Source organism: Rissa tridactyla, chromosome 8 (genome assembly GCF_028500815.1).
Source record: "Rissa tridactyla isolate bRisTri1 chromosome 8, bRisTri1.patW.cur.20221130, whole genome shotgun sequence".
NCBI lineage: Eukaryota > Metazoa > Chordata > Aves > Charadriiformes > Laridae > Rissa > Rissa tridactyla.
In genome coordinates this window covers 16,534,744-16,554,753 of record NC_071473.1, presented here as the reverse complement: position 1 = coordinate 16,554,753, position 20,010 = coordinate 16,534,744, and the positions used below count along the sequence as shown (strand labels likewise).

At 61.3% G+C, this 20,010-nt stretch overlaps 4 protein-coding genes across 4 annotated transcripts; 3 read left to right on the top strand and 1 right to left on the bottom strand.

Moving 5' to 3' along the window:
- Window positions 1-1,561: 1,561 nt before the first annotated feature.
- On the top strand, window positions 1,562-4,873 carry LOC128914141 (deoxyribonuclease-1-like). Its single transcript, XM_054212772.1, has 8 exons — window positions 1,562-1,708; window positions 2,309-2,397; window positions 2,563-2,646; window positions 2,787-2,902; window positions 3,804-3,916; window positions 4,217-4,371; window positions 4,450-4,546; window positions 4,820-4,873. Exons 1-8 carry the CDS (start codon window positions 1,562-1,564, stop codon window positions 4,871-4,873), a joined length of 855 nt encoding a protein of 284 aa, XP_054068747.1.
- A 1,353-nt stretch (window positions 4,874-6,226) lies between these two features.
- LOC128914140 (deoxyribonuclease-1-like 2) lies at window positions 6,227-9,922 on the top strand. Its single transcript, XM_054212771.1, is given in 9 exon segments — window positions 6,227-6,251; window positions 6,648-6,855; window positions 7,150-7,238; window positions 7,865-7,948; window positions 8,066-8,232; window positions 8,235-8,353; window positions 8,603-8,757; window positions 8,875-8,971; window positions 9,695-9,922. Coding segments are annotated over 8 exon segments (909 nt in total). The 5' UTR covers window positions 6,227-6,251; window positions 6,648-6,708; the 3' UTR covers window positions 9,746-9,922.
- Window positions 9,923-10,017: 95 nt separating this feature from the next.
- Window positions 10,018-17,280, bottom strand: ECI1 (enoyl-CoA delta isomerase 1). The gene is made up of 7 exons (XM_054212770.1): window positions 17,142-17,280; window positions 16,456-16,584; window positions 15,730-15,857; window positions 14,952-15,098; window positions 12,980-13,101; window positions 12,114-12,292; window positions 10,018-10,537 (listed from the first exon to the last, which is right to left on the bottom strand). The coding sequence occupies exons 1-7, from the start codon at window positions 17,182-17,184 to the stop codon at window positions 10,371-10,373; spliced, it is 915 nt and encodes a 304-aa protein (XP_054068745.1). The 5' UTR covers window positions 17,185-17,280; the 3' UTR covers window positions 10,018-10,370.
- Window positions 17,281-17,465: 185 nt separating this feature from the next.
- PTX4 (pentraxin 4) lies at window positions 17,466-19,895 on the top strand. The gene is made up of 2 exons (XM_054212333.1): window positions 17,466-18,295; window positions 18,433-19,895. The coding sequence occupies exons 1-2, from the start codon at window positions 18,032-18,034 to the stop codon at window positions 19,654-19,656; spliced, it is 1,488 nt and encodes a 495-aa protein (XP_054068308.1). The 5' UTR covers window positions 17,466-18,031; the 3' UTR covers window positions 19,657-19,895.
- Window positions 19,896-20,010: the final 115 nt, after the last annotated feature.

Sequence of the window (20,010 nt, the reverse complement as noted above, 5' to 3'; positions counted from 1 at the left end):
ATTGTGGCTGGTGCTGCGTGAGGGCTGCGCATGCCCCATACTGGGGAGCCGCCGCTCCCCACGAATGGTCCCTGGGACTTGCTTACACCTCGCAGGTCACTTGTCAGCGTTTTTATCGATTCAGGTGCATTCTTGGCCGTACCTGCAGCGGGGGTGTTGGCACTGTTTGAAAGGGTTGTTTCTTTCACTGTCCAGACCTTTGTTTCCGTGAAAAATGCCATATGGAGCCTGCGGCCTCGCACGCTCCTTGGCTGGGTGACTGCTTGGCACGGTGAGCATGTCCCTCCCAATAAATGCAGGTGTGGCTCTGTCCCCTTCCAGAGACCTTGGAGGACAGCAAAGGTACGTCCTGCTCCCCTCTTCTCCCGCTCCCCTCTCCAACGCCGCCTTCTCCAGCTCCGCTTAATTTTGCCGAGATGTTCCACTGGGGCTGAGCCCGGGCGCAGCTCAGCAGCGTTACCCAGGATGGACACCATCCTCTGTGGGTGCCTCTGCCCGGGGGGAGGCTGTGGAGGCTACTGCCTCCCCTGGGGGATCTGGGGAGGAAATTTCGTGGCGCTTTGGGCAGTTTGTGGCCAAATCGTAGCATTACCAAATCGTGGCGTTGCCAAATCGTGGCGTTGCCAAATCGTGGCGTTGCCAAATCGTTGTGTTACCAAATGCAGGGACCGCGGCCTTACGGATGGTAGGGTTCGCAGCCGTAGGGAGGATGCAAGTCGGGAAATGTGAGGATTTAAGTAGAGCAGCTGCTCCAGACAAAAAAGCGAGCCCAGGGGCAGCAAGGCTTGCGGGGGTGCCGAAAGCCAGGGTGTTTGCCGGCCCCCGCAGCCCGCTCAGGGTGCCTGGACTTGGGCAGGGCTCAGATCCCATCCGCTGGTGAAATATTACCCCGGGGAGCTGAGCGCCATGGGAAATATTTCCCAAATTCCTTTCCCTGTGGGTGGGAGCCACCGCGCTGCCTCGGCGGGGGGGTCTCCGGGGACTCCAGCCTCAGTGAGGATGGGGCAGGGGGGGCCAGGGGTGGCAGGATACCCCAGGAGAGGATGCTTCAGGCAGGGAAGGAGGTGGGGAGAGGTGTTGCGGGGGGATCCATCCCTTGCTCTGTCCCAGTGTGGCTGCTCTAGGGTCTTTTGGGTCTCCAGCACAGACCCAATGAGGGGTGGGAGAGGCACAAGCCGAGGGATGCTGTCGTCCCCTGGCCACTGCCACCCATCCTGGGCCAGGAGAGGTGTCTGGTTGAGTGCGGTGAATGAGGAAGTGACTGCTCTGTGTCACCAAGAAGTGACATTTTCTCCTTTGCCAGTGAATTATCCGCTCCAGCCTTGCGGGTGGTCTGGCCTCCCTCCAGGAGGGACAGGCAGGATGACCTCCCACGTGAGGAGGAGCCAGATGGCTGGATGGGGGTCCACCATCCCTTGGTCCTCGTGGTTCACTGGAAAACAGACGCCTCCCAGTGAAACCAGTATGGCCAGTGGGAATACCCTGGTCACCCCCATCATCTGTGCCAAATCCCCCTCCTGGCCAGGAGGGCTGAGCCCATCCCTGCCCCTCTGCAGGCACGATGGCATCCTCGAAGCTGGTGCTGTCGCTGCTGGTGGCAGCTCTCCTGCTGCATGCGGCCATTGCGCTGAAGATCAGCGCCTTCAACATCAAGACATTTGGGGACAGCAAGATGTCCAACAAGACTATCGCAAATATCATTGTCTCTGTGAGTGCTGGGGGGAGAGGAGCCGTCTCTGGTCTTTGGGTTGCAGCCAGCTTGGGGCAGTTAGTTGGACATCGGCTTTCTGCAGGCATCCATCCATCTGTGTGTCCATCCGTGTATCTACCCACCCATCAATCCACCTGTCCAAACCCCTCCATCCATCCACCTATGCCTCCGTCCATCTGTCCATCCACACCTCCATCCATCAACACCTCCATCCATCTGTCCAAACCTTCATCCATACACCCATCTGCTCTTCCTTCATCACCATCTCCAACCTTGGACCATCTCCATTCTTGCTGGTCCCCAAACAAGGATGGGCGATGCTTGGTGCTGCCCAGAGTCCTCACTCAGAGCAGCCTGCGAGCGAGGAGCTGCTGGGATGGTGGGTGGTAGATGGACGGGTGTTAGAGGGCACTGTGTCACACCATGGTTCTTCCAAGTCAGAGGACACCAGCAGAGGAGCTCCCTCCCTGGCTCTGGGATCCCTGCTGCCCTCCCATTGCTAGCCTGAGAGCCTTCACAGACCAGCCCAGGCACCCACGGGTGCCACCATGAGCAGCTCCTGGCCAAGGGCGAGCAGCTCTGAGCTTGTCCCCCCAGATCCTGTCGGGGTATGACATCACCTTGGTGCAGGAGGTCCGGGACGCTGACCTGAGCGGCGTGAAGAAGCTCATGAACCAGCTCAACAGGTGACCCCAATGGCCCAGGGTGGGGAGTGCCTGCAAATGGGATGCTGGGGAAGGTCCCAGATGGCATCTTGCCGTGCCAGAACATCTCCAGCTTGGCCGGAGAGAGCCCAATGGGTGCTACGGGACACCAGGAGACTTCTCACACCCTCCACATCTTGTCCCCAGTGCATCCCCACACCCATACAGCTTTTTGGTCAGCAAGCCCCTGGGTCGCGCCAGCTACAAGGAGCAGTACCTCTTCATCTACAGGTAAGCGATGCCGCCAGGGCCCGGTGACCCCTGTGTCACCCGCTGTCCCCCCCAGCAGCCCCCAAAGTGTGGTGGGTACCTTTGGGGGCCCTGGCTGCGGCAGGAGTGGTGCTGGGGGCCACCCCGCTCTCCTCCCTCAGGTCAGACATGGTTTCCGTGCTGGGAAGCTACTACTACGACGATGGCTGTGAGTCCTGCGGGACCGATACCTTCAGCAGGGAGCCCTTCATCGTGAGGTTCTCCTCGCCCACCACGCGTGAGCAGAGCCAGTGTTGGGGGCTGCCTGGACCTGGCATGGGGTCCTCTCCGCATGGGGCTGAGCCCAGAGCTGTGCCTGCCAGGAGGGGGGATTACACCCTGGAGCCCAGCTCAGGGGCCCCACCATGGTCCTTCACTGCTTTTGGGCCTTCTCCCACCCATGGGTGCCCAGGGGTCCTGGGTACCTGCCCAGCATGGCTGGCACTGCCTGCTGTTTCCCACAATGTGCCATCTCCCACCACCTTCCATCCCCTGTCATCTTCCACTATGTGTTCTCTCCAGTTTCGTGCCATCTCACATCTCCAGTTGTTTCCCATCATGTCCCACATCCCAGTGCCCGCTACCTCCCATCTTGTGCCATATGCTTCCTCCAGTTGGGTGCCAACTCCCATCGCATGCCATCTCTCATCATGTACCATCTCCCCTCATGTACCATCTCCCATCATGTGCCATTCCCCATTGTCTGCCATCTCCCATCACCTGTCTTCTCCCATCATGTCCCATCTCCCATCTTGCGCCATCTCCCATCATGTCCCATTTCCCATCTTGTGCCATCTTCTACCCTGTGCCACCACCTCCACCTCCCAAGAACCTCCCCAGGGCAGACACACTCTCCCATCTCTCTTCCACCCCAATCTCCTTCCCAAAACCATGTTGGCTTGGAAAAACTGATGGGGAACAAGAAGCAAACCCCAAACTATATGCGGAGGGACACAGCTCCCCACTGGAAATCCCAACCTGGAGGACAGGCAGAGCACAAAAGGCCAGTGCACCCCTTCCCTTCGGCAGCTTTTCCCTGCCAGTAGCTGGGACTTGGCCCGGGGTGGTCCTCCTGGGGTTCCCGCTCCCTTCCCAGGTGGTGCACCCGAGCTGGGGGCTGACGGCCATCTGTCCGGCAGAGGTGGAGGAGTTTGTGATGGTGCCCCTGCACGCTGAGCCCAGCAGTGCGGCGGATGAGATCGATGCACTCTACGACGTCTACACCGATGTCGTCAACAAGTGGGCGACTAACGTAAGCGTTGGCAGGGAGCACGGCTCCTCCCTGGGGTAGCCGGGCAGGCTGGGGTATGGCCACCGCACATCCTGGTGGCCATCCTGGGGTGGACATGTCCCACGGGAGACCGCTCGTACACATCGGAGCAGGTACCACCCTGGCAATGCCCATGCAGGGAGCTGCCAGGCGGCTCCGCTGCCATTACTGGGGGCTTGTCCTCCTGTTCTGGGGAGACCCAAGGAGGGTTCAGCATGAGTTTAGGGACCCCTTGCTGACCTGTAAGGTCCGTGGGTAGGGACACAGAGCATTGCCCTGCAGAATATCCTCCTCCTGGGTGACTTCAACGCCGACTGCTCCTACGTGACCAGCGCTCAGTGGCCATCCATCCGCCTGCGCTCCCTCGACGCCTGCGAGTGGCTCATCCCCGACAGCGCTGACACCACCGTCGCCGACACCGACTGCGCCTACGACCGGTGGGTGCCACGGCGGTGGCATGGGGGCTGGCGGGGGGGAGGCCGGCGGGCGCTAACACCCCCGTGATGCCCCGGTAGCATCGTCGCCTGCGGCACCGCTCTGCGCCAGGACATCGAACCCGGCTCCGCCACCGTCAACAACTTCCAGAAGACTTTCCACCTCCAGAGCGAGGATGTGAGTGAGGGGTCGGGACACGCAAGACCACCGGCACCGGGATCCAGACCACCACACCTCCCAGGAGCATGGGTGGGGTCCCTGCTCCCCAGGGCACACCCAAGCGTGGCCTGACCCCAACCCCCACTCCGATGGAACCACCCCATGCTAAGCATTTTGGGGTCTGGTCTAAATTTTGGGGTTGGAGAGGAGCATCTGGGTCCCAGCCAGCCATGGGAGGGGTGGTGGGTCCTGACGAGCTCAGCCCCCTCTCTGCTTTCCCCTTGCACCCAGGCTTTGGCCGTCAGCGACCATTTCCCAGTGGAGGTGACCCTGAAAGCCCGCTGAGCCCGTCCCCGCGCTGGTGGCTACCGGGATGCCCCGGCATGCACCTGCATCCCTCGTGGGAGCCCACGCGCCACCAGTGCCAGCCAAGCTGCCCACCACCTCTGCAAGGAGCCGTGATTCGGTGTCTTGTGGGAGTGGGATGCTCTCTGCTTCCATTAAAAAATGAGCCTTTTCCAGCCCTTGCAGCTCTGGAGGGAGGATCCCTTCAGCCCCCCCCAGGAGCCCCCCCAGCAGCCCCCCGCACCCGAGCCCCCTGTCACCCTGCCAGGGGCAGCCCCACCAGGGCTGGAGCCAGGGAGATCCCCCAGGGCCAAGGGTCCCCCTTGCCATCAAGAGCCCTGGGTGGCAAACACTATTCCCCTCTGAGCTGCCAGTGGCAAAAGCAGGGACACCTGGAAGGGATCGGGATGCTCCGGGCAGGATTCAGCCCCCTTGCCCGGTCTCAGGATGCTCCTCCACCGGTTTGGGAGCCGCATCCTACAGGATCCTGCCTGGCTGCGGGGTGGCTGACGGGGCGTTGACGGTGAGGGTGGGGGGAGGCGGAGGAGGTGAGTCAGCTCCCGGGGGGTTCGGTGCCTCCCTGGGGGGGCTTTCGGTGCCGGCACAGCACTGGGGGACACCGGACTCATCCCATGACTGGGCGTGAGGATGCAAAACCCCGTGGTGCACATGAGAACCTGGCAAGCCCCGGCATGAGCAGCCGTCGCCTCCCTGCCCCCGCCCCCCACCGGCACCCCAGCAAAGCTGCCTGCTCCCTTGCTGGGGTGATGCCGTGTACTGGGGTGACGGTGTGTGCCGGGGCGATGCCGTGTGCCGGCACAGGGAATGCTAGCTCCCCTGGGGCTGCTCTGGGTCACCATTGGGGCCACTTTAAGTGACAACTGGGGCTGCTCTGGGTGACCACTGGGGCTGCTGCGGGGGTTTGCAGCCACCCCCTCTTGCCGAGGCCGGAGGTGCTCAGCCTGCCTGACCCAGACACCCCTCCATTTACTTCTCTCCCTTCTAATTACACCATCTGAATCACCCACGTTAAGGCCATCCGCCCTGCACTGCCTGCCTGGCTGCCGTGCCCTGCGCTGCGACCCATGGGACCATCCCGGCTGCAGGACCCCGAGTCCCATGTGCCCCCCCAGCCCTGCTGGGATGCCCTGGCATCGCCGCACCTCCCCGGCGCCCTTGGTGTCGGCACAGGGGCGGCTGTGCTTGCCCCACCCTGCTGCCCCGTGTGGTTTTGGTTTCCCAATGTCGGAAGGAACCCAAAGCCGTGTCAAAACTCCCCCGGGGGTGTCCGACTCATCCAGCTTTGCCGGAACCTCCGCTGGGAATAAAGCTGCCCGTCCTGCTGCCGGGAGGGCAGAGGTGCTGTGCGCTCAGCAAGGTAAGGATGGATTGGGGCTCGGCACCTTCAGCCGCAAACTGGGAGGGACTGGGATGAGCTGGGATGAGCTGGGATGTTGTTCCCTTACCCTGACAATGGGTGCTGTGACCAAGTTTAAGGACGTGGAACAGCCTGTGGTGCTGGTGGCGGTGGCTGGGGGTGGTGGACAATGGAGATACCCCAGCAGGGAGCGGAGTTGGGTGATCCCAGGTGATGCCGGGCAGATTCACTATGGCAGGATGGGATTTAGCTTCCCCAGGGACTGGCAAGCTGGCAGACAGACCATGCCAGCTCTGCAGGCTGCTCCAGGTGGTGCCCACCACGGAACACTGTTACACACCAAGACTTAGGAAGGACTGACATGGATTTTTTTTCGCTCTATCCCCAAATCCAAAGCAGTTTTCCAAGTTTGGCTCCCATTGCTGCATCCCTGTGGCTCAGCATCACTTCCAGCAGCATGGGGACCATGGCGCTGGCACTGGCCCTGTTGACTACCACTCTCCTGTGCCCGGCCACGGCCACGCTGCACGTCGGTGCCTTCAACATCCAGGCGTTTGGTGACACCAAGATGTCCGATGAGGGAGTGGCGGGCATCATTGTCAGCGTGAGTGTAGCCGGGGACGGGCTGTGCACTGAGGTGGACCCAAAACGTGGCTCCTGTGCCACGCAGGGATGTGGCCATGGGTGGGATGGTATCCTGGTGCAGGGATGCCCTGGGTGGATGAAGGTTTGGTGGGGACCAAGGTGGGGTGCCAGGCGGGGATGTCTGCCCCGGCGCCAAGGGACACGCAGGTCCCCATGATGCTGCACCCACCACCGCATCAGGGTGCCCGTTTGGGAGATGGGTGGGAGAGGAGAGGGTGGCCCCGAGCCGTCACCGTCCCTCTTGGCCCCACAGATCCTGCGCCGCTATGATGTGGTGCTGGTCCAGGAGGTGCGTGACTCCGACCTCAGCGCCGTCACCCAGCTCATGGAGCAGCTCAACAGGTATGAGCGGGTCCGGGAGCAAGAGCTCCAGGGCTGAGGTGCCAGCATGGGGCAGGGAAGGCCAAGCTTCCAAGCAACAGAAGGCAAAAAGGAAAAAAAAAAAACCATCAGCAGAGTGTTTGGTTTTGGAATAAGAGAAAAGTGTGGGGCTGGGGCCAGGCAGGCGCCGACGCTGCCTTGTTGAAAGGCGGTGAGTGCTCCTCACCAGGTACGCCCAGCCTGTGTCCTTGCCCCTTCGGTGTCCCCTCCAGCACGGCCACAAAGCAGCCAGGGCAGGATGGGTGACGCCAGGCTCCGCAGGGCCCCAGGCTGCTCATTAACCTAATTTAGCTTTGCTGCAAATGAAGGTGGGGAGCGTCCCTGCAGAGAAAGGGGTGGCAGGAGCCACCCCACATCCTGCCCAGGGCCGGCCGTGCCTGAGGAGCCACCCTGGCTTGGTGGGGACAGCAGGGTGACTCGGAGCCACTACACCCCATGTCCCACCATGGCCGGGGCACGGTGGCCCATGGGGACAGCAGAGCAGGACCAGCCAGTGCTGACCCCACGACCACCCAGCCCCTGGCCATGCCAGGGCCACCCCAGGACCATGCCAGCCATGTCACTGTCCTGCCTTTGCATCTCCACAGCGTGTCCACATCCCCGTATGACTACGAGATCAGCGGCCCCCTGGGACGGGACAACTACAAGGAGATGTACCTCTTCATCTACAGGTAACAGGACTGGGTGTGCTGCTGCCTGTCCTGTGGCACCGTAGGGCCACCGATGCCATGGAGGGGGTGCAGGGGCCATGCTGAGCCCTAGGGTCACTGTCCCCTTTGGTCCCACAGGACAGACATCGTGTCCGTGGTGGACACCTACCAATATGAGGACCCCCAGGATGTCTTCAGCCGGGAGCCGTTCATCCTGAGGGTCTCAGCGCCCCAAACCAGTAAGCAGGGGGATGGGTGGCCCCGGGTGGTGGCACGAGGTGGCCGCAGGGCTGATATCTCTCTTCCCTGGCAGAGGTGGAGGAGTTTGTGCTGGTGCCGCTGCACTCTGCCCCGCACGATGCCGTCGCCGAGATCGACGCGCTCTACGATGTCTACCTGGCCATCATCAACAAGTGGGGGACTGATGTGAGTGCCACCGGCACCAGGGGGTGACACTGGGGGTGGGCACTGAGCTCCAGGGACCATTCAACACACACTGGGTCCCTGCTCCAAGGCGAGTGTGGTTGGCGTACGGGTGGTGGGATGGGGACGCTGGTCCTGCCCCATCCCCTGCCATGGGGGTGTCCCAGCACCCAGGGCCCCCATGGGAGGGCTGATGTTGGGGACAGACCCATTTCCCAGCTGCCATGAGCCCCCCCCATCTCTCCTCCGCAGAACATCATATTCCTGGGGGACTTCAACGCTGACTGCTCCTATGTCCAGCCGAGCGACTGGTCGTCCATCCGCCTGCGCACCAGTGAAGTCTTCAAGTGGCTGATCCCCGATGGCACTGACACCACGGTGGGGAAGTCAGACTGCACCTATGACAGGTAAGTGCCACCACAGCACCACCGTCCCCCTCCCCGGCACCCCCCTGCCCGTCCCAAACCACTGGCGGCCGAGAGCAGGGGCAGGAGCGGGACCCACCGCCTGCGTCTCCCTGGCAGGATTGTGGTGTGCGGCGCCAAGCTGAAGAGGAGCGTCGTGCCAAATTCGGCTGCCATCTACAATTTCCAGCGCGCTTTCCAGCTGGAGCAGGAGGAGGTGAGCTGGGCTGGCAAATGTGGGCCTCAGACAGGCACCAATGCTGGCTGCGGGGCTGCCGACGTCTGTTCAGGATCCGGCAGCCTGGTGCAGCCACATAGCGGCCGCATTTTTAAATATCAGCTCAAAAATGGAGTTGAAGCAGCTCCAGCAGCAGCCTGAGCTGGCTCCGGCCACAGCACGTGCATCCATCCCCGGCATGTGCATCCATTCCCAGCACCTGCCTGCTGGGATGCCAGCATGGCCCTGCCAGACTGTCCCCCTCCCAGGACACATCATACCCCAGCCGGCTAATGGGGAGCTTGGGGTGACAAGGGACCCAGGGGTGGTACCAGGAAGGGGGATCTGGGATCACTGCCTGTCCCCGTGGGGAAGAGACGAGACACATGGGGTTTTTTTGTGGCCTTTCACAGGTAAGCACAGGCAGGACTCCAGGGCGTGGGGTGATCCATGCCGATCTTCCACCACCCAGAGCTGGCACAGAGCACCCAAGTGAGACACAGGGGTCTCGGAGGGCAGATGTGCCCCTGCTAGCGCCTGCCCCAGGCCACGCCTGGGCATCTCTGCCAAAACTGGAGCCTTGTGTGTTGAGTGTCTCGGGGTTGGGGGCATCGTGTGTTCCTCCAGAAGGTTTTGGCAGGGCAATCACAGCCACCTTGCCGCCCTGGCTTGAGGCTTGCTGAACCCCTGCGTTACACCTTCCCACCTCTCGCCCTCCTCCAGGCCCTGGCAGTCAGCGACCACTACCCAGTGGAGGTGAAGCTGACAGCTTGAGCTCCTCCTGCGGCTGCAGACCACAATCCAGCTCCAGCTCCCACCACCAACCCCTGGGAAGGCGCTCCCCGCAGCCCCATCCAAGAGTCCCGTGCATGGGCTGCTCTGTGTCCTGGTCTGGAGAAGGGTCACAGCTGGCCACTGGCCATGCCCAGACCCCCCAGCCCATGCGGCTCACGGCAGAGACCCCCCAGTCCACCACAAACCAGAGACCACGGACAGGCCACCAGCCAGGAAGGACCGCAGACAGGCTGAGGAACGAAGCATTCATCTCCTACCTCATCAAAGACTTTATTGACCAATCTCATTTCACAATTAGCTGTTGGACAGGAAGGAGGACATCCAAGGACCGTCGGGCTCGGGCCACAGTGGTGTCACCACCCTCTCCCTGTCCGTTCCTTGGGGAGCCGAGCAGGCAGCTCTCCCTGCTCTCAGGAAAGGCAGCGGTGGTGTCAGGCACTCTATGGGGACTAAGGGGAAGGGGTGGTTGGGGTGGCCACAGGAGCAGACAGCACGTCACCAGCTTCTGATGCTGCAGACGGCTTCACTGTGAAAGTCTACAGCTACTGCAGTGTTTCAGAGGGTCACTGAAGCTCCTGGGACCGGGCCCCAGCTGGCTGGCTCCTCAGCCCTTCTTCTTCTTCAGCATCTCCATGTACATGCGAAGTGACTTCTGGATGGACTCTTTTGAGATGAAGCTGATGAAGTTCTGAATGTCTTCCTCCCGGTGAGCTACCAGGCGGTCCAACACCGCCTTCCTCATCATGGACTTGGTGAGCTGACGGGCATGGTCTGTGGAGAGGAGAGCGAGGATGGGTAACGCGCACAGTCCTCACCCTCGACCAGCTCTCAGCCATTGCCACCATGTGCAGGTGCCTTCAAAGGGGAGGCACCACACACCAAAGGGCTCTTTAAACCATCAGGGAAAGGTGTAAGAAAACCCCACGGGCTGGAAGCTGAACTGGATAAATTCTCATACAATAAATTACGATCTGTACCGCTCAGTGGGGAAACAGCTGTTCTACTGGAACAGATGGCAAAAAGTTGTGCACCTCCTTCTCTTTGTGCCCTCCAGAGCCCAGCTCCCACCCCAATACACACCACTGGGCTCGGGACAGCAGTAACCGAACAAAATTCTCTGCTGTTTGAAACCGCTCTGGCTCTAAGGTCCCTCAACCCAACCCCTTCAACCTCTGGCAAGACAGTCTGCCCGTGCCAAATACAAAAGCCAGCAGCACCGTCCCCTCGAGCTCATCCCAACAGCAGGCTCTGGGCTTGTGCCATTCCACACGGATACGGGGATGCTGCCGGAGCAGCACTGGCTGCTGGTGCCGAGCGAAGCCTCGAGCACACATCTGCTCACACACACACAGAGCCACATGCAGCGATGCAGCGGCACACCTACCGCATAGATGTTGCATGCGTGCTCTCAGTGTGCTCTAACCGTGACGGTGAAATGATGAGCAACCCCCCCGTGCACTGGCAACCCCGAATCGCCCCAGCACCTGTGTGCTACAGACACCTTCACCCAGAGAGACTCGCTCTGGCTCTGGGGAAGGATCCGCATGGCGCCTCCTGGAAGTCATGAGAGAGCTCCCCGCTCTTGGGGGCTGAGGTGTCTCTCTAACACCAGGACAGCAGCAGAGAGAGCTGTTTAGGGACCCTCTTCCAAGGCTGGGGCACAAAATGACAGTCCTGGGACCCGTCCGTTTCTGCCCAGTTTCATTCAGATTTCTACAGAAAGAGCAGCCGAAGGGTGATACGTAGTTGCCCCTCCCATGCAGGTGGCATGGGATGGGATAGCTCAGGTCTAGCCCTGCCGGGCAGAGAGCCTCCAAGCCCAGGAACCACACGCTGCCAGTCACGGAGCAGCCCAAACATGCACGTGATGTCTGTGTTTGCTGTCTGTCCTCACGCCCCCATCGCCATCCTCAGCTCAGCAGAGTGCCGAGAGCTGATCCAGACCACAAGGGCGGACTGGTAGCCACCCAGGCACTCTTGCCCATCCTGTTCCCTCAGCTCCATGGCAGCTTTCCTAGGGTAACACCTCCACTGACAGACACAGAGATTCAGTTTGTATCCAGAGCTCAGGCACCTCTGGATTGACTCAGCAGGGCTGGCAAGGCAAGCCGAGCTGGAGCCACATGCCCTGCACACCCAGCATGGTGTCCTCTCACGTGGGGCCACTGGCAAGCCCATCTCTGTTAGCCCAAGGTTGCCTGGAGCGTTGTGTTGAGCCTTCCCTTTAAATGGAAAATCCACACCTTCCCTTTAAATGGAAAATGCAGCTCCCAGGTACCAGCCCCGGTACTTGCCCTTCCCACCCCGATCAGATCCCCCTTTCCTCTGCTGGAGGTGCCACCCTTACCGGGAAGGGCCAGCCACTGTGCCATAACAGCCCCAGTCTTCTCCTGGAGCTTCTCCTCTGGCACCAGCTCGTCCACGAGGCCAAATCTGTGGGCTTCCGGTGCGGGGTGGAGGGAGCCCAGCTGGAGGGAGCGTTCAGCAACTCGGTGTCCCACAATGTTCACAAATGTGTCCTTAAACCTAGAAGAGATGGAAGGAAAAGCCACGGTCAGGGACAGATACACCCAGCGGCAGCTGCACCCAGACATCGAAGCTAAGAGGTCCCGCTCCCCAGGCACAGGTTTAGAGCAGCCGTGGGCTCAGCCACGCTGGGCAAAGTCAGGCGAGCGGGGCCATTTTTGGTACTACCCCAACAGTTCCCCCTCCTCTCCACGAGAGCTGCTCTATTTACCCTCAGCACACAGCATCCCAGCTGTGCCCACCTGCTGTGATGTGAAAGCTCCTTTCCAACAGCACATTTACACATTCTTAGGGCAACCAAGAGCCTGTGTCTTAGTATATTAGCATCCCTACACCTTCAGACATCTCCACAGCTCAGGGATTTTGCAGGTACACAGCGTGTATCCAGGGAAAAAAATATTCCCAGACTGAGCCTGAGTAGGGCGATCTCCCAGCACTAGAGTCGAATGCAGAGTCAGAACTAAGGTCCCCGCTGGTGAAGGATGCGAGGACATTCTGCAGCCTGAATGCTTTTGAGATACCTGCAGGATAGGACAGAGAAATGAGGTGCTGTCTCCTGCAGCTGCAACTACCTGATCACACAAAACTACATCTCAGTGGCCAGTTAAACTCATTAGTAAACTCCTTGAAGATGAATTCTTTTGAGAGATCTACACTTGACACTAGAAGTGGGAGGCACTGGCCTACCAGAAGGGCGCCACAATGCCCAGCTGGGCTTCGTTCAGGCCGATGCTGAATTTGGGGTTCTCCACCATGATCCTGTAGTCACACGACAAGGCAATGAGACAGCCTCCCGCCGGGCTGGACCCCTGGCAAAGAGAAGGAGGGAATGAGCCTAGGTCACGGTTACAAACATCCCTGCGCCCCCAGCCTTGCCGTTTCCTCCAGAGCAGGGAAGACACAGGGTGACAGAGCAGATGTCCCCCAAGTCTCTGATCACCCGACTCAAAACAGCCCTAAAGAATATTTCTGACAGGTTCACCAGGGTTTCTCCTTCCATTTTTCAATGCTCTTTGCTTCTTGCATTTTCCAGCCTGGTAATCTAGTTAGTTGATCCGTGTTACTTGGGTTGCAAACCCTGCAGCAGAGATTTGATACAGCATTTTCTTGTAACCCTATGTAAGTTTTTAGCTGTACTTGAGTTTGTAACCCTAAATGCCACAGAAGTGATTCTGTCCAGGGGCTTTGTAACACCTTCTGTCTACAAAACTTCCATTTGCAACCGTCTTTGCCATGACTCAAGGCCAGGTTGGATGTGGCTTTAAGCAACTATAAAGTTGGGGCTACAAAGATGATTAGGGATACAAAGAAGATTAGGGGACTAGAACATCTCTCTTATGAAGAAAGGCTGAGGGACTTGGGTCTTTTTAGTCTGGAAAAAAGATGACTGAGGGGGGATCTTATCAACGCTTACAAATACTGAAAGGGTGGGTGTCAGGAGGATGGGGCCCTTTTCAGTGGTGCCCAGTGACAGGACAAGAGGTAACGGGCACAAATTTGAGCATAGGAAGTTCCACCTAAACATGAGGAGGAACTTCTTTCCTGTGAGGGTGGCAGAGCCCTGGCACAGGCTGCCCAGAGAGGTGGTGGAGTCTCCGTCTCTGGAGACATTCAAACCCACCTGGACGCGTTCCTGTGCCACCTGCTCTGGGTGACCCTGCTCTGGCAGGGGGGTTGGAACTAGATGATCTTTAAGGTCCCTTCCAACCCAAACCATTCTACGATTCTATGATTCTATGACTCAGTGCTTGCTTAGCCCTGCAGAGGATGCCTGTGGGAAGCCACTCTCAAACCCAGATGCCTTCAAAGACAGTCTATGGACAGACACGGAGCTGTGAGCTGCCAAAGCAGCACTGCGCTGAAAGATGAAAAGACGACACTGAGCAGGTAACAACCCATTTACAGACACCGAGATTCAGACAGCACTTCCCTGCTGGCCAAGAACCACAGCTGGAGGAGAAAATCTGGTGATAAAAGGGCTTACAACAAACAGCACTGCCCAGGGTCCGAAGCATCACTGCCCACAGGGCCAAGGACAAGCACCTGCGGCACTGCATGGCTGTCCCTCGTCTCCCCTGCTCTGACAAAGCAGTGCAACGGCCAAGCAAGCGACCCTAGGCAACTCCTACGAGTCTCATCAGTGAGAAAGGAGCCAGTGGGCACGTGACAGGCGTCCTTTGGACTCCTCCTACACCAACTGCTCGGCTTCTCCAGCACTCATCTGCTATCGATGTCCCTCTGGGCTTTACCACTGACCTACAGCCCTTCTTCTGGTCCTCCAGCCTGGAGGACAGACTCCCAGCAGAGTTCTTGGGGCAGGGTACGGCTTTTTCTGCACAAAGGGCGCCTCAGCCCCCATCAGCAGGACACGAGTGCCGTGCAAAGCTCTCCACCGCAGCCGAAATGCTGCGATACCCCAGCAGTGCCTGCAGCTTACACGGAGCCTGCAACATCCCACGCTTCCATACCTTCCCACACCCTGACGTGCCGAACCGACAGACAGGTACTTTGCCCAGACATCCCAACAAATACATCCCTGCACTTGTTTCAGCACCGACAAGCCTGATTTTTCGGCTGTCCCTGCCCACGCGCTGCAAACAAGTCGCAGCAAGTGACAGACCACGCAGGGCGACTAGGAAGGTGGATCTGAAGGACGTACGTTGACTGCAGCGACCGTCACCATGTTGGAGCCGTACAGCCGGAGCCACATCTCCTGCACAGCTCTCCAGAACTCAGCGTAGTGCTCTGTGCTCTTCCCACACATCTCGGTGATGTCCAGGCCAGATGAGAAGATTTTGGGGACAGCCTGGAATCGGGAAAATACAAACGTCACTGAGAGTCACCACTCAGGGGTGACCCCTCTAACGCACTCAGCCTGGCAGCCTGAGGAAAGGGAAAGCAATAATTAAATAAGACATAAACCAGGGTCTTTTGGGGTTCTGAAACAATGTCCCCAGCGCTCCCACAGCCTGGATCATCCCATCACCATGGCCTGCTGGGCTGGGACTCTTTGCTTGCAGCACGATTTATCATTATCAGGGTCCTTGTACAGGTGCATCAGCACAGAACCTGCCCTGTCCCAGTCCCATTCCCATCCACCACCTCGTACCCACACCACGGCTGAAAACAAACACTGGCTTCCCCCAGCAGCTCCCTCTGGGCAGTTCAAGAGATCTCAAGGGATGTGTCAGATAAACAGCTTTGATTTTAATGACAAATGGCAACATTCGGTTGCTATTTTTCCGCTAGAAAAGGGCAGGGAAGAAAGTGCACAGCCCTTCCAAGAACCCCCTCCTTCTAGAGCTGATCAAAGCTGCCTCCTGGCCCTCCCATGCCAGTGACCACGGAGCCAAGAGACCAAACACGAGCAAGGGAATGGCACCCATGCCTGATAAACGGCCCCACAACTCACACCCCGAGCTCAGGACAACACGTACGGATGTGATGATCACGCCCCGGCAGGCTCGGTTGTTCTCCAGCTTCTCCAGACTTATGCAAAACTCGGTGAGGAAGTCCAGGCTCAGGCTGTTGACCGGGGGGCTCTTGAACTTCATCGTGGCGACGCCTGTGCCGTGGTAAACACGGAGACATCAGAACCCTCCCAAATAGCACTACCCTACCCTAAAAGCTCCTCACCGACTGCTTAGTCCAGGCGCTGCAGCCATGCCCAGACCGGGGACAGAGTGAGGACGCAGCCGGGGACCCGGCAGCCAAAGGCAGGCCCTGGGAAGCCTCAAGAAGAGGCACCCTTTGCCCAGTGTGGGGATATGGCCCTGTGACAGCTATTCCTGGCAGCCGGGACACAGAAATCCCCAACAGCTGCTCCCTGAAGGAACGCCTGCCACTCTGTCAGGTCCCCAAAGCAGGGACCATGCGGAGAAGACAACACATGGGCAGGGGACAGGGCACAAAATCCGCCCACGGTGACAACTAAGGGTTTGCTGGTGGCACCCAAGCAGCACCCAGCCACCTGAAGTGCCCACGACCGGTGAGACTCTTGTCTCCAAATGCTTCTCTCTGAGGGTCCTAAGCAGCTGAAGCTGGAACATCTGGGGCTTTGGTGGCTTTCCATGCCCATGTGCCGTGGGGTGGGCATGGGAGAGACCCCCCTGCCTGCACCCCGCGGGGTGTGGGTGACAGTGCAGAGGTGCCACCTGCCATACCTGAGCTCTCATCCAGCTCCACCATGATCTTGTTGTTGCTGAAGGCACGACACTGGGCGAGCAGGAGGCCGGGGGGCTGCTGGGGGGCTCTGCCCCACGCCAGCAGCTGGCGGCAGAGTGGCAGCACACCTGGGGGAACAGAAGCAGGTGGGGTTGGGCAGGGGACAGACCTCACGGGTGTGGGGTATGCTCCCCAAAACTGCTCTGCATGGACAGGGCGGGGACATGGGGACACCCTGACCCACTGAGGGAGGACATGGGGCACTCCAACCCACGGTGGGGGGATACAGGGACACCCTGACCCACTGGAGGAGGATGTGGGGACACCCCAATCCCTGGTGGGGGGACACCCCAACACACTGAGGGAGGGCGTGGGGACACCCCAACCCATGGTGGGGGGACACAGGGGACACGCCGATGCACTTAAAGAGGACATGGGGACACCTTGGCCCACAGTGGGCAGACACCGTGACCCACTCAGGGAGGACACGGGGACACACTGTCCATGGCAGGGGACACGGAGGACACCCCGGCCCACCGAAGGAGGGTGTGGGGACGGACACCCTGGCCCACGGTGGGAGGACACAGGGGACGCCCCGACGCATTGAAGGAGGACATGGGGCACCCTGACCACGTCGGGGGGAGACACGGGGGGGACGGGGCGGGCACGGGGACACAGAGCGCACCTGAGCGGGCCATCCGCCTGGCGAGGGTCGGCGCCGCCGCCATCTTCTGCCGCCGGGTGAAGGGTACGGGGCGGGGCCTGGCTCGCGCCGCGCCCCCGCGGGACACCCCCCCGGCGGCAACGGCGCCGCGGGGTGAGGCCCCGCCCCAACCCCCAGCCCCGCCCCAAGCCCCGCCCCCGGGGCAGAAGCCCCGCCCCCGGCCGGGCCTGCCGCGCGCGCGTGCTGCCGCCGCGTGGTGGTCCGCGCGCCGCACACCGCCCTGCCTGCACCGCCTGCAGCGCCCTGTCCTGCCTGCACCGCCTGCAGCGCCCTGTCCTGCCTGCACTGCCTGCATCGCCCTGCCTGCCCTGCCAAGTCCTGCCTGCCCTGCCTGTGCTGTCCTGCCTGCACCGCCTGCCCTGTCTGCACCGCCTTGCCCTGCCTGCACTGCCTGCATCACCCTGCCTGCCCTGCAAAGTGCTGCCTGCCCTGCCCTGCCCTGCCTGTGCTGTCCTGCCTGCCCTGCACTGCCCTGCCTGCACTATCCTGCCCACACCTCCCTGCCTGCACTGCACAGTCCTGTCCGCCCTGCCTGCCCTGCCCTGCCCTTCCCTGCCTGCCCTGTCTGCATCGTCCTGCCTGCACCACCTTGCCCTGCCCTGCTTGCACTACCTGCCCTGCCTGCATCATCCTGCCTGCACTGCCTGCCCCATCCTGCCCCCCCTGCCCTGCGTCCCATGGCGTTACTCTGAGTCTCCCCACCCTGCTTGCTCCAGGAGCCGCCCCACACATCTGGGCCCAGCGGGGCCACACACCTGGGGTCCCCCCACGCCTCCCCCTGCCTGGCCCTGCCCCATCAGCCCAGGGAGCTGCCAGGCCAGGGCCACCCACCCCCACGGTGTGCCTGGCCCATGGCCACAGGGCCGGCAGCCCCGTTGCCGGCAGCTGCTGGGGCATGCCAGCGCGGCTGTGGATCTAATCATGGTGGAGGCCGCCCCCGAGGAACACCGCAGGGGCCAGGGCTGGCCCTGCCGTGCAGGCAGACAGCGTCCAGCAGCGGAATGGCAGGGACGGTGCTGCCTCTCTGCCTGCTCCTCGCTGCCACCCTGCCGGGTGGCCTGACCCAGGCCCGTCCCCGTCCCCTGCTCCTGCGGCTGCGGCGGCTGGAGGAGCAGGTGGGTGCTCAGGGCTGGGAGGGGTCGCAGCCCCGGGGTGGGGAATCGGTGTTTTTGGCCGGGCTGGGGATGGGGGACGCCGCAGGGAACTGGTGTGGGGACATGGGTTCACCCCACCTTGCCCCACTCCCTTGCAGTTTCGGCGGCTGCAGGAGGTGACGCTGAGCCATCTCCAGAGCATCGCCGAGAACTACAACATCTCCTACAACATCGACGGACGCTTCCAGGTGCTGGCGGAGCAGGCGGAGGCGGCTGCCTCTGCCCGGGCTGCCCTGGCTGCAGAGCTGGCCCGCTTGGCCACCACCAGCCGGCGGCTGCACCGCAGGCTGAAGCGGCTGGAGGGGACAGTGGGTGCCCTAAGCCCACACTGCCCGCTCACCTACGCACCAGGTGCACCGGAGGAGGCTGGCACTCAGCTGCATGACCTGCCGGACACTGCCCGGAGCCAGGGCAGCCAGCTGGGACAGCCACAGGGCTGGGTGACCCCCAGCAGCCCCAGCCCTCGGCACCAAAAGGCAAGGAGGCGGCAGCGGCAGCGGGAAGAAGGGCACCAGCTGCCGGATGATGCCGGGCTTGGTGGAGCTCCCAGGGAGGATGCAGCACCAGGAGACCAAGCCATCGCACTGGCACTCCCCACCATGATGGTGGTCCCCCAGGAGCAGCCACCGTCCCCCCAGCAGCCAGGAGAGCAGACGTATGGGCCCCTGGTGACCACCTCCCCAGCCTGCCGTGCCGGTGTCACCCTGTTCTTCCCCAACACCTCTGCTGAGAACGTGGCCGTCCTGGGGCTGGGGCCACGCCAGGGGCTGCGGGCACTGTCGCTCTGCACCTGGCTGGCCACCCCAGCCCCCCACCTCGGTGCCCTCCTCTCCTACGCCACCGAGGACGGCGGCAGCGAGCTGGCCCTGCGTGGCCATGCTGGGGACCTCCCTGGCTCCGCGCGCTTCGTCATCGGGGATGGGGAATTTCGGGAGCTCCCGGTGATGCCGCTCCTGGATGGCAAGTGGCACCACCTCTGCCTCACTTGGTCCTCTGGCCAGGGCCAGTACCGCTTCTACGTGGACAGGCGGCTGCTGGCCGCCGGCTCCGGCTTCTGGCAGGGCTATCAAATTCCCGCTGGTGGCTCGCTGGTGCTGGGCTGGGAGCCGGACCACCCCAGGAGGGGCTTCAGCACTGCAGAAGCCTTTGTAGGTCACTTGGCTGGCTTGGCCCTTTGGAACCGGGCTCTCCTGCCCGGGGAGGTTGCCAGCATGGCAACTGGCCAGGGGCTGCCCCATGGCTCCCTCCTCACGCTGGCCGATGGCTCCCTGCAGGGCGGGGTGCGGAGGGTGGCATGTCCCTGCCTCCAGCACTGCCTGTGATGAGCCCGGCACTGGGGACGGCGGTCAGGGCTGGCTCATGGTGCCCGGCTGGCACAAGCCACATCCTCCCAGGGTGAGGGGACACCGGGCATATCAGGACTGGGACCACGGGCAGTGGGGAGAAGGAGAAGGACAGGCAGCATGGCGGAGGGGACCCAGTCCCAGGCCTGTCCCAAAGCCAGGGGTCATGAGCTGCTGCCCCCGGAGGATGTACAGCCCCATTGTTCCTATTAAAATGCTTCGGGCTGAGAGGAAACTGCTTTATTCCTGGTCTCGTTTGTCACCGTAAGGCTTGGTGCCGCGTCCAGCCGGGTGGGAGCCAGCATGACCCCTGCCCGTGCCCTGTCCCCTGCC

Excerpts from the sequence above, each read along its gene's own strand:
- ECI1 (XM_054212770.1), bottom strand. The coding sequence starts at position 17,184 with ATGGCGGCGGCGCCGACCCTCGCCAGGCGGATGGCCCGCTCAG. Across the intron at positions 15,858-16,455 it reads GGAGCTGGATGAGAGCTCAG|GCGTCGCCACGATGAAGTTC; the intron begins GTATGGCAGGTG and ends ACCACGGCACAG. Across the intron at positions 15,099-15,729 it reads GGGGCGTGATCATCACATCC|GCTGTCCCCAAAATCTTCTC; the intron begins GTACGTGTTGTC and ends TCCCGATTCCAG.
- PTX4 (XM_054212333.1), top strand. The coding sequence starts at position 18,032 with ATGGCCACAGGGCCGGCAGCCCCGTTGCCGGCAGCTGCTGGGGCATGC. Across the intron at positions 18,296-18,432 it reads TGCGGCGGCTGGAGGAGCAG|TTTCGGCGGCTGCAGGAGGT; the intron begins GTGGGTGCTCAG and ends ACTCCCTTGCAG.
- LOC128914141 (XM_054212772.1), top strand. The coding sequence starts at position 1,562 with ATGGCATCCTCGAAGCTGGTGCTGTCGCTGCTGGTGGCAGCTCTCCTG. Across the intron at positions 2,398-2,562 it reads CTCATGAACCAGCTCAACAG|TGCATCCCCACACCCATACA; the intron begins GTGACCCCAATG and ends TCTTGTCCCCAG. Across the intron at positions 4,547-4,819 it reads TCCACCTCCAGAGCGAGGAT|GCTTTGGCCGTCAGCGACCA; the intron begins GTGAGTGAGGGG and ends CCTTGCACCCAG.